Below are 12,529 nucleotides of genomic sequence, written 5' to 3' on the forward strand. Positions count from 1 at the left end.
ATGACATCCGTACCTTGCCCTTATGTTAATTTCTTTCGCTACTTTGTCGTAAACCTCAAGAACATCGAGATTCAACATAGAAACAAAAACTTAGATCAAATTCAATTACAAGAATTAGATCCTAAACAATAAACTCCAAAATTCTACAAAATATAAAAGAAAAAAATAAAAAGATTGTAAGTTTTGATGTCGAGTAATTTTACGATCGATTCTGTAAGATTGTAGAATTTTGGAGAATTTATTTGTTACATCTTCTCTGGTGCTAGGAGAAAGGAAGAAAAATAGGGGTTTTAGGGTGGTTATTTGAGTGGGGGATATGGGTCAGGTAACGGGTAAACTTAGGGGTGGATTTCGATTTGGGGTATTTTAAAATTGGTATAGAGCTTTTTGATCCTTAACTGCCATGTTCTATCTGTTAAAATAAAGGGTAAGTTTGAATCAATGTATAACGGTAGAGGTCTATATACGATGATAGTATAATGTATGGTAAGTTTAAACACTTTTCAATAGTAAAGAGATGTATTTCGCCCTTTTTGATATTCATAATGATAGATGTATTCATAATTAGGTAATTCAAGGTAAAAATAAATACTAATTAATGATAGTAAGTGATATAAATTTATGTACCAACATATTTCCTGCATTTATTGACATGGTTTAAATGTAGAATGCGGATTAATTTTTTTTTTTTAACTAGCTTAGGTACCGAATTTATAAGTAACAAATCTTTAAAGGTGTCACGATCCCAAAATCCCACCTTAAGGATCGTGATGACACCTAATCTCTAAGACTAGGTAAGTCTATTACACAACAACTCCAAACAGAATATAATAGCTCAATATCAAATGAAACTGAGAAAAAGGCCCAAAACTTTGCCAATTTGATTATACAACAATCACAATCACAAAATCCGGTAAATATTGAGTCATAAGCTCTACCACTGGTACATAATGAGTCTCAACATATATAAATGTTTGAAGTACAATCAACGGTAGAAAGGAAAAGAATAGATGGTGACTTCGAGGCCTGCGAGCGGAATAACAAGTATACCTTGAAGTCTCCATAGCAACTCAGAATCAACTCACTCATGACTGACACGCTCTGAGGTACCTGGATCTGCACAACGAATGTGCAGAAGTATAGTATGAGTACACCATAGTTGATACCCAGTAATTATCAAGGCAAACATCGGTGGAGTAATGACGAGGTTCAAATCAAGACACTCACTAGTCAAATAGCTTGTGCAAAAAATATCAAGACTAGCAACAAGAAAAATAACAGGTAGCAATAACTGCAAATCTCATCAGAACAGGAAGTAACAAATTAATACAGATAAAGGCTCAACTTCAACAACAAGTCATCAAGTAGAATCATATTTTCATGGCACCTCGTGCCCACATTACATATCACCCTTGCATGACAAAGAACTCGTGCCACAATATAAATTACATCCTCACAGCAAAGTCCTCGTGCCACAATATAAATCACACCACACGAAAAAGACCTCGTGCCGCAATATAAATCACACTCGCACGGCAAAGACCTCATGCCGCAATATAAATCACATTGCATGACAAACACCTGTGCCACAATATAAATTACACCGCATGACATAGACCTCGTGCCACAATATAAATCACAACCGCATGACAAAGACCTCGTGCCATAATATAAATCACACTACACTGCAAAAATCTCATGCCACAAATTTCGTATAAATTGTCAAATAACACGATTAAGAGAACTTTTCAAGAATCAAGTATAGTAATACATATTAACAAATTCACGTAAGTGAATCCGTCTTGGCAACAAAATTGTCACGCCCCATCCTCGGGAAGCGCGACCGGCGCTCAACCGAATGAACTTGGCCGAGCAAACCTGTTAGATACTTTCTACCCAATTAACCCATGATCAAGAAAAGATGTGATTTCATTAATTATAAAGTAGGAATCTCATTCATACAATCCTAAATCATATCATTAGTCATTGCACCTTTAAGTCTCAAAATACACATTTCTTATAGTTCAAGTGGAACAAGTGATCAAACACAACATAGCTTGTTTAATATTTCCAACATCCATATACAACCCATATAGTGTCTACGGAGCCTCTAAAAATACAAAAGAGAGTAAAGATGGTGCCGGCAACAAGGCCCCGGCTATACCTCAAAAAGTGACCCTAATCTAAACAAAAGGTACAATACATGATCCCGGAATGAAATAGGGCTCACCGAGTCCGCTGAGAAAAGGATGCAGCACTATCTGTGATCCGCACTGTCTGCTATCTAACCACCTGCATCTATTTAAAGATGCAGCATCCCCGATAAAAGGGACGTTAGTACCGTCGAATAGCACTAGTATGTATAGCTGAACACCAGCTCAATAGAATGAATAATAATACAAGAGGAATAATCAAGAATTCAATAAGGGCTTAAACAAATAGTAAAACAACAAGTTAAGGATCATATACATTTTCAAGACAATTTTCATATTACTAGGTTGGATGACCTTTAGTACCGATATTCTATAATTCACAATACCTCCGTATTCTTACATGAAGTCCGATCTCGGACTGATCGGCTAGGCTGCCTCATCTGAGACATTACCATAATTTCATTATAACTCTCCAGCACAGTACCACCATGTGTGCGGCATGGCGTCCGATCACGGCCCGATCGGCTAGGCCATCTTATTTGAGACATCAACCCTTTTCAGAATTTCATCCATAATACCACCATGTTCTTACATGGAGTCCGATCTCGGCCCGACCGCCTAGGCCATCTCATTTGAGACATTACCTTTTTCAGTCAATCATCTCACATCGTACTTCTTTCATATACTTTTGATTTATTGACACCAGTGATTACGATTACAAAGTCATTCTTGGCACTTGGTCGTATTTCATAGTTCCAGACCCCTTTTTTCGCATTCAATATCATTATCATTATCAACAACAATAAGGCTTCCCATTCAAGACATTAAATTCACATATGAGCAATTTGGGAATCTTAGGCACATAGAGGCTTTTCATACAATTTGGCATAACAACCTTTATTTCGATCCTGACATGAAGTCTTAACATTTCTAACACATATTCCACATTTTTGAACACATCCTCAATGACAAGGTAACATGATGAAGAATTTAGAATAAATATTGAGCTTACATCCTTTAACACAAACACATTTAGAAATTGCCAATTCTATAATGATCAAGGGCTTACTCCAATTACATGATCACCGTGGGGTTCGATTCAAAGAAGAAGGGGGTTTAGCCAACATACCTCAATTGAGCTCCTTAAAACTCTAAGATGTTCCGGAATATTAGCCACTTCAATCTATTTTATCAATATAACAAAATTGAATCAAAATTAGGAAGATGAACATGGTTTTATCTCATTTGAGCATATTATCAAACACTAGGTATGCATCAATGCTTTAAGGCCCTTTTTGTGGAGGATTCCATCCTTCCCCAACCCATTCTCTGTCATTTTTAGCTCACAATCTTCCCACATAGTACAATGATACATGCATTCAAGGTAAGCACTCCCATCCCCATGAATTACCTTACTAATGGCCCATTCTAGTAACATTTTGAAATTAAGAGTTTGGGTGATAGAATCTAACCTCTTAGGAAGAAGACCTAGGTGCCTCTCTCAATAATCTTCAAGATTTTAAGTGAGAATTGAATAGCAATGTGATGAAGATCACTTCTCCCTCTAGGGCCCTCTCTCTCACTCTAAAACTATTAGAAAAAAATGATCAAAATGGTCCATGGGATGTGTTTTAACGAAATAGGGTCGAGTTTAAAAACCACAAAAATGAAGCTCCGGAACGGGCTCTGCGGTCGCATATGCGACCGCATAATGGTTATGCGGTCTGTATAATGACTGCGAAAATGGGGGGGGGGGGGGCAGAACTGGAAAAGAACTGATTTGGTCTACGGTCACTATGCAGCCCGCAGACCTGTTCCGAAGTCGCATAATGCACCGCAAAACGATTCTGCGGTCGCATAGTGCACCGCAGAAACTACCTCCAAAAACTCCCAGGCCTGGATATGCGACAAGAATTCGGCCCACAAAATGGTTATGCGGTCGCATAATGGCCGTGAAATTGGGTATCAAAATGCCCCAAAATCTGCCCCACTCTGCGACCAGTCTGCGGTCCGCAGAGTGGTTCTACGGCCGCAGAATGGGCCGCAGAAGTGCATACTTCTGCCCAACGTTTTTCTTCAACTCCCAGCGCACTGTTCAACATTTTTCTACTATTATTAACCTCTACGCCTACCTTGGCATCACGGAACTCGGGTTTTTAGGAAACATTTTACGGGGCCTTACATCCTCCCCCACTTAAGATCATTTGTCCTCGAATGAGGGTCAGGGTCTACTATTAGCACCTTGTGCAACTCAGTTAACATATCCTACACTAGCAACCCCAAATTTAACTAACTCTCTAAATTTCTAAAACTTTCGCCAGAGTTTCCTTTGTAACTAGGCCTATCCACCTGTAAGAGAGCCCGGGAAACACATCTTATAAACGTATACAGAATCCAATAACATAATATAACTCATAATCACACGAACCGTGGCCTCATGTAAACAACATATAATCAAAAGGAGCACCTTTACATTAGCAAAACAAGTAATACAAAATTCTTAGGTGAGAGGTTCATAAAAGAAAGGGTTACACAGCTATTCAAACAAGTGAGGATACTTCTTCTTCATTTATTCCTCGGCCTCCCACGTGGCCTCTTCAACTTGTTGGTTTTGCCATAACACTTTCACGGAGGCAATTTCCTTATTCCTCAACTTTCGGACTTGTCTATCAAGAATGGCAACTGGAATCTCTTCATATGACAATTATTCATTAACCTCAATGGTCTCAACTGGCACAATAGCTGACAGATCTCCAATTACCTTCTTCAACATACCTTGGCATCACGGAACCCGAGTTTTTAGGAAATATTTTACGTGGCCTTACAAAAATCATTAAGTAATAATAGAAGCATATATTATCATGTTGTAGATAACATAACAAGACATGTAGAAATGCATGACACATATAAGGAAGTCATGGCAGAAACAAGAATACCCCTTTGAAACGCCACACAAACTTCATCAATAAAACACCCCCATGCCATCACATATTATTCCCAACATTCAACCCTTATCTCACCACGTGCACAACAATAAAACAAATGGCCGCCTTGTCTCACCACATGCGTTTTAATAATCATCCCCCCTTGTCTCTCCAGATGAGCAAACCCGATATATATAACCCGCCTTGTCTCGCAGTATGTGCAATATCAACATTAATAATAGCGTGACAGAAATCTCGTGCAAGCACCCTAACAATCCACTCAACAAGTCCACGTGTGCCAAAAGCACAACGACACAACATACCAACATTTGAAATTAAGACATCAACTCTCAAATATGCCAACATAGTTTAAAAGGACAATCAATAAGGAAATGTCGATGGGTGTTCAGCATATAACATGAATTCAGCTAACCCAAATAGCAACAATTTCACAAATGCCCAACTTGGCCAATTAAGGAAATAGAATCCTAAAACTTGATCTCTAACAAGGAACATGAACTCAAGTAATCATCAAAATAGGAAACACGTAGTGTAGAGATCTCACAATCAAAATAAGGCAATAAGAATAACCTCGGGTCATATCCGATCATTATCACACATACAGTCGGGTACACACTCGTCACCTCGTGTACACGTCATTTCACACATATCACAATTAAGAAAATAAGCCAAATCCTAAGGGGTAATTCCCCCATACAAGATTACGCAAGATACTTACCTCAAATTGCCCAAATCAACACTTAAAAATGGCTTTTCCTTTAAAATTCACCTCCATTTGGCCCAAATCTAACAAAAAATAACTTAATAATATCAAACAATGCAAGAGAAACCAATTTTGATTAATAAATTAATATCTTTACACAATCTCCAAAAGTTAACCCCGGGTCCACTCAGTTAAAACTCGAGTCAAAGGTAGATCTCGACTATCTGTAGCCTCACGAGTTCAAATATGTCTTTGGTTTTCAAATCATAGTCTAATTCGACACTCAAATCTCAAATTTTTATTTTTTAAAAACATATAAAAAATCCCCAAAAATTCTCTTCAAATATCATGATTTAGATGTTAAATCTCATAAATAATCATGTTATATAATCAAGATTGACTTAAAATTTAAGGCCCCGTAAAATGTTGACAAGGATTTGAGGTTTATGGTGTTATGGTAGTCTAACGTGTTTTGGAAGATCGTAGATAATACAAAATTTTTGGGTTGTGCAATGTATTGTGGAGTTGGTGGAAATATTTGCAGAACATGGTATTTCTGCAGTTCATTATGCGACCACAGAACTATTCTGTTGATAGCAGATCCACTGCGGATTTGAACAAAAGAAGCTCAATTTTGAAGGCCACTTCACGGTACAATGTGCGACCATATAACCGTTTCGTGGACTGCATGTCTGTCGCATATCAGTATGGGAGATTTTAGGAAGGAGATTCTGTAAAGCAATATGCAACCACAAAGTCGATCTACGGACCGCAGAATCAGCCGCAGACTTGAACATGTCAGCCTCGATTTTGGAGACCATTTCGTGGTCCACTTCGCGGACCTCATACCTGTTTCCTGGTCCCATTTGCGACCGCAGACCCGACATAGAGGTTGAAAATTTGGAAAATTTTATCGGACCCAATTCTAATGTAAAGACATAAGGGGGTCGTTTTGAAGAAAAAATTGGATATTTTAGAGAGAGGGGAAAGGAGCTAGAGAGAGAAGGAGAAGCACTAACATCTCCACACTTGAATTTATTGTTCAAAGCCTTGGAAATTCAACAAGGAAAGCTTGCTAGGTCTTCTACAAAAGAGGTAAGGTCATTCTCCCAACTCTCAATTTTGAATTTGGGGTTGAATGTGAGAAATGGGAGGCATGATTCTTGGGTTAAGAGTAGTCATTTATGCATGCATGTGACAATGATGGTGGTTTGGAAGTTGTTGAACTAATGTGGGTGAATTATTGACTTGGCGTTGGTTGTGGGATGAAGGATTTCCATCATAGAACTTTGTAATCGATTTCATATATTGATGTTTGAAGAAATTCCTAAATGAGCTAAACCTATGAGCACCCCCTAATCATTGTTAAAATTGGTGATGTTACTACAATTGAAGTTTCTAAGATTAGGAGGAACGTGTAGTAATTCTAAGGAAAATGTTAATCGAGGTATGCTGACTAAACTCTTTCCGTAGAATTGGATTCCATGAATTTCTCATAAACTTTGATTACGGTTTGATCAAGTTCCTATTTTCGTCGTTATAGTCTGCTTATATTGGTAGCTTGTCCAAAGGTTTACGATTTGCTTCATGTTCCACTTGCCCCATCATGTTACTCTCTTTCGGAAAAATATTTGAAATATGGTTATTATATCTAATGCTTGTGACTTGAATTCATGTTTCAATTGCAAATCGTTATGCCCTCTTTTGGGAAGAAAACCCAATATGCTTAAGACCCTTAATGAACCTTAAAAGTGAAAGAACGAGAGTATGAAATATGAGAATGCGGCCATTGAGCCAAGAGTGATGATTTACATATGAGGCAAAGAGTGCCACTGTAATGAAAGAAAGTATGAAAGGCTATGAAATATATGTAATTCTTTTATATGAAAAATATTTTTGGGACTATCGTTAAGTCACCGAGGTAGGCTGGGTCACAAATGCCCAAACCTGAAACTGCACATGCCGGTGTAGGAGTTGATTGAGTGGTGAGCCCCCATTATATTATGATGTGATTATTCCCCTTGATTTGGATGAGATGATATCCAGAAAAGACCATGTCGATCAACACGACATTGTGGTGAGACTGATTAGCCGATCGGGTGGGGATTAGATGCCATGCCGCGCATATGGTGGTATTGTGTTGTTATTTCATCCCTCATGGATCAGGGTGTGATGTCTTAGATGATCGGATAGGGATCAGACTCCATGCCATATGCATAGTGGTGTGTCGGTACCAAGGATCTTCCAACTGAAAATTACTATTGCTTATTTGAAAGGTACTCGACATTTAAATATTATTGATTTACTTACTGCTACTACATTTCTTTCCTTTGTGTCAGTAATCTATTCTTTGAGAGGGTATTTAGCTTTACATACTAGTACTATTCTATATGTAATAATGTCCCTTTTATCGGGGGCACTGATTTTTTATTGGATACAGGTGATTCCTCAGCAGGTAGCATTGATCATTGATAGCATCATACCCTGTTCCCAGCAAAGTTTAGTGAGCCCTATTCTATACTGGGGCCCATATGTTGTATTGTCTTCATGTGCATTACATTTGAGGTATCGCCAGGGCCTAGTTACCAGCATTTCCATATCGTACTCATGTTCTCTTAGAGGCTCCATAGACATGTAGTGGGTTGTATTTTGATTGGGGTAACAAACAAAAAATGTTGTAGTTGTTGGACATGTGTTCACTTTTAAATTATGAACTTGTAATATTTTTGAAATTGTAAATGAAGTTTCTACAAGTAATGAAATTGGTGTTGTACATGTTATTCTATGGTTTGTCTAACTCATGGCATTCGTCATCAAATTATTCATGGTTATGGTTGGGTAGAAGGCATCAAATAGGCTTTCTTGACTGGGATATCTTGGTTTAGTGCCAGTTGCGCTCCCCAGGGTTGGAGCATGACAAGCTCGGTATCAGAGCGTAAGGTTTAAAGTGTCCTAGGATGTCTCAGAGCCGTGTCCAGTAGAGATCTTCTTATTGTTGTTTGTCAACCACATCTATAATTAGTAGGCTACTTGGGTATTTAGGAATGTCACCCTTCTTTGATAACCTAGATCCTGCGATAGAGCTGATTGTATGACTATTACCCTTTTTAACTCTTGCATTGTTCTAATTTCAGTACATTGTACCTAAGAAGAAGGCAAGGAGTGGCCAAAGGGCCAATGCCCCCCAGGAGTGGCAGTTAATGAGATACCTGATGTTACGGGTGAGCACCCGAGGGGCGAAGGCATTTCCCCAACCACAACACCTCTTGATTCTACTACTCATGCTGAGAATGAAACAATTCCTCCTCCAAATGATATTCCAGTTCCACCTCCAACCTCAACTTCCAGTCCTAGTGTTTTTGATGGGGATCTTAGGGGAGCCATATAGATGTTGACTTAGATAATGGATTCCTAGGACAAGATATTGAAGGCTACACCTACTTGCACAAGCCAGCATAGGGATTCAGCTAGTTCTAGGGTGAGCATGTTTCTTCAGTTAGATCCTCCACTATTCACGGGTACCAAGCTTGAAGAGGACCCCCATGCATTTATTGATGAGATGCACAAAACACTTCGTGTGATGTGTGCCACTGAGACAGAAGTATGAGATGCACAAAACTCTTTGTGTGATGCGTACCACTGAGACAAAAGTAGTGGAAATCCTCCTATTGCCTGAAAGATGTGGTATACTCATAGTTTGAATTGTGGGAGGAGTCCCATGAGGAGGGAAGCCCTCTAACGAAGTGGAATTAGTTTGCAGATGCCTACATGTATCATTTTTTGACCATAGAGACTAGGGCAACTAGTGCCACCGAGTTTGAGAACTTGAAGCAAGGTAGTATGAGTGTATGGGATTACCATATGAGGTTTGCAGATCTTTCCAAGGATGCTAGCTACATGATGCCCACTATGGAGGCTAGGGTTCGCAGGTATGTGCAGGGCCTTAGCCATTTTGTTATTAATGAGGCCGCTACGGTTGCCGTGAATTTTGTTATGAACAATGGGAAGATGGTGGCATTTTCTCAAACCATAGAGACCCGAAAGTTGAAGAACATAATGGAGCGAGAGGGTAACAAGAAGTCCCGGTCCACGGGTAACTTTGGTGGTTCTTCCAATGGTGGTAGTGGTGGAAGGTCGGTATTTAGGGGAAGGTCATCTGGACCGACACAATCCTTTACTCAGTCTTCATCTAGTGCATCGCCATTGGGGCCAGTGCAGCAGAATTAAAGTTGCTTTAGGCCTAGTCAGCGCAACAGGGGACCTTATCAGCAGGGCTAGTCAGGCGGGAGATTTCAACCGCAGTGGGGGCCCTCCTGCCGTAGTGTGGGAAGATGCACTCAGGAGTCTGTTATATGGACCTTACCATATGCTAAGGTGTAGTCTTCGGGGTCATATTCAGAGAGATTGTTGTTCGTCCCGTCAGAATGCTGGTAAGGGTATGACACAGTCGACCATCTCAGCAGCTACTACTTCTGCAGCACCTTCTCTTGCTCGAGGTACTCCAACACCTATAGGGTGTTGTGCAGCTAGGGGTGGTGCATAAGGTTCGAGAGGACTTCGTAGGTTATTTTCCATGAGGGTCGCCAGAGTTCAGAAGCTTCTCTAGATGTTGTCACAGGTATATTGACTGTCCAGTCTCACGATGTGTATGCTCTTATAGAGCCTGGTTCACCTTGTCATATGTCACTCCTTATGTTGATATGGAATTAGGGATAGAACCAGAACAAATTCATGAGAAATTCTATGTATCTACTCCAGTTGGTGAGTCTATTGTGGCCACGGGGGTTTATAGGGATTGTACTTTCATAGTGCATGGTCGATACACCACAACCGATCTCCTTGAATTGGTGGATTTTGATGCAATAATGAGGATAGACTGGCTTCACTCATGTTTTACCAAGCTTGATTGTTGAACCAGAATCGTTAGGTTTGAGTTTCCAAACGAGCCAGTCATTGAATGGAAAAGGGATGATGTTGTGCCAAAAGGTAGGTTTATTTCTTACCTTACGGCCATAAAGATGATCAATAAGCGGTGTATTTACCATTTGGTCCGAGTCACGAACATTGATGCTGAGGCACCAACACTTGAGTCCGTGCTGGTGGTGAATGAATTTTTGGAGGTCTTTCTTGATGAGCTTCATGGGATCCCGCTAGATAGGGAGATTGATTTTGGGATCCATGTTTTTCAAGGCATGCAACCTATATCAATTTCACCCTACAGAATGGCTCTGGCAGAATTGAAGGAACTGAATGAGCAGTTGAGGGATTTTCTAGCAAAGGGTTTCATCTGATCGAGTGTGTTGCCTTGGGGCGCATCGGTTCTCTTTGTAAGGAAGAAATATGGGTCATTGAGGATGTGCATTGACTATTGACAGCTCAACAAGGTCACAATAAAAAATAAGTACCCACTGCCAAGGATAGATGACTTGTTCGATCAATTGCAAGGTGCTAAGTACTTCTCCAAGATTAACTTAAGATCGGGTTATCACCAGTTGTAGATCGGGGAGCATGATATTCTGAAAACAGCTTTCAGAACCCGATATGGGCCACTTTGAATTTTTGGTGATGTCTTGCGGCTAACGAATGCCCCGACAGCTTTCATGGATCTTATAAATCGAGTCTTCAAGCCTTTCCTTGACTCTTTTGTGATAGTGTTCATTGATGATATTCTTGTGTATTCACGGAGTTGAGAGGATCAAGCCGATCATCTCAGGGAAGTATTTCAAACTTTATATATCTGCACAAGTTGTATGCAAAGTTCTCAAAATGTGAGTTTTGGCTCGATTCTGTCACTTTCTTGTGTCATGTTCTCTCTAGTGAGGGAATCAAGGTTGATCCTCAGAAGATTGCAGCTGCGAAGGATTGGCCTAGACCTACAACACCGATAGAGATTCGCAGTTTTTTGGGCTTAGATGGTTATTACAGAAGGTTCGTAGAGGGATTTTCTTCTCTTACATCTCCATTGACCAAATTGACGCAGAAGACAGCTAGATTTTAGTGGTCAGATACTTGTGAAAAGAGTTTTCAAGTATTGAAGTCAAGATTCACTACGACATCGGTGTTGACCTTACCAGAGGGTACGAATGGATTCGTTGTGTATTGCGATGCTTCAAGGGTTGGACTTGGGTGTGTATTAATGCAACATGGCAAGGTGATCGCTTATACTTCTAGGAAACTCAAGAACTATGAGAATAATTATCCAACACATGACTTTTACCATTCCCGTTTTAATTCCCTCTTCTATTCTCTCTCCCAATTTGATGATGTCGAAAAACTTATGGTTTTCAATAACCATCAATCTCTCGTAATACTGCGGATCCTGAGCTCGGACAAAGAACTTGTTCATTTGCTCTTCTTCTAGTGCTGGCCTTACTTTTACAGCTTCTGATCTCCACCGAGTAACATACTCGCGGAAATTTTCTATTGTCTTCTTCTTAAGATTCTGGATATAGAAGACGTCTGGTGCATTCTCTGTATTGAATCTGAATCGATCCATAAAATCTGACGCCATGTCCCCAATTAACCCATTTCATTTGATTTTAACTGATGTACCAGGATAGGGCATCTCTAGTGAGGCTCCTCATGAACAGCTTCGTACGGATTCTTTCATCTTTACCAACCCCTACGAGCTTGTCGCAATACGTCCTCAGATATACCTTTGGATCACCTGTCCTGTTGAACATTTCGAGCTTAGGAGGTTTTTAACCTTCTGGCAGTTCTATGTCCGG

The 12,529-nt window shown here is 39.8% G+C and overlaps 2 protein-coding genes across 2 annotated transcripts; one reads left to right on the forward strand and one right to left on the reverse strand.

The window, feature by feature from the left end:
- The first annotated feature begins 9,569 nt into the window (after nucleotides 1-9,569).
- On the forward strand, nucleotides 9,570-11,092 carry LOC138902696 (uncharacterized). Its single transcript, XM_070190585.1, has 2 exons — nucleotides 9,570-9,934; nucleotides 10,720-11,092. Exons 1-2 carry the CDS (start codon nucleotides 9,570-9,572, stop codon nucleotides 11,090-11,092), a joined length of 738 nt encoding a protein of 245 aa, XP_070046686.1.
- Nucleotides 11,093-11,934: 842 nt separating this feature from the next.
- Nucleotides 11,935-12,312, reverse strand: LOC138902697 (uncharacterized). The gene has a single exon (XM_070190586.1). The coding sequence runs from the start codon at nucleotides 12,310-12,312 to the stop codon at nucleotides 11,935-11,937; it is 378 nt and encodes a 125-aa protein (XP_070046687.1).
- Nucleotides 12,313-12,529: the final 217 nt, after the last annotated feature.

The sequence above is a fragment of the Nicotiana tomentosiformis genome, chromosome 12, assembly GCF_000390325.3.
Source record: "Nicotiana tomentosiformis chromosome 12, ASM39032v3, whole genome shotgun sequence".
NCBI classification, from domain to species: Eukaryota; Viridiplantae; Streptophyta; class Magnoliopsida; order Solanales; family Solanaceae; genus Nicotiana; species Nicotiana tomentosiformis.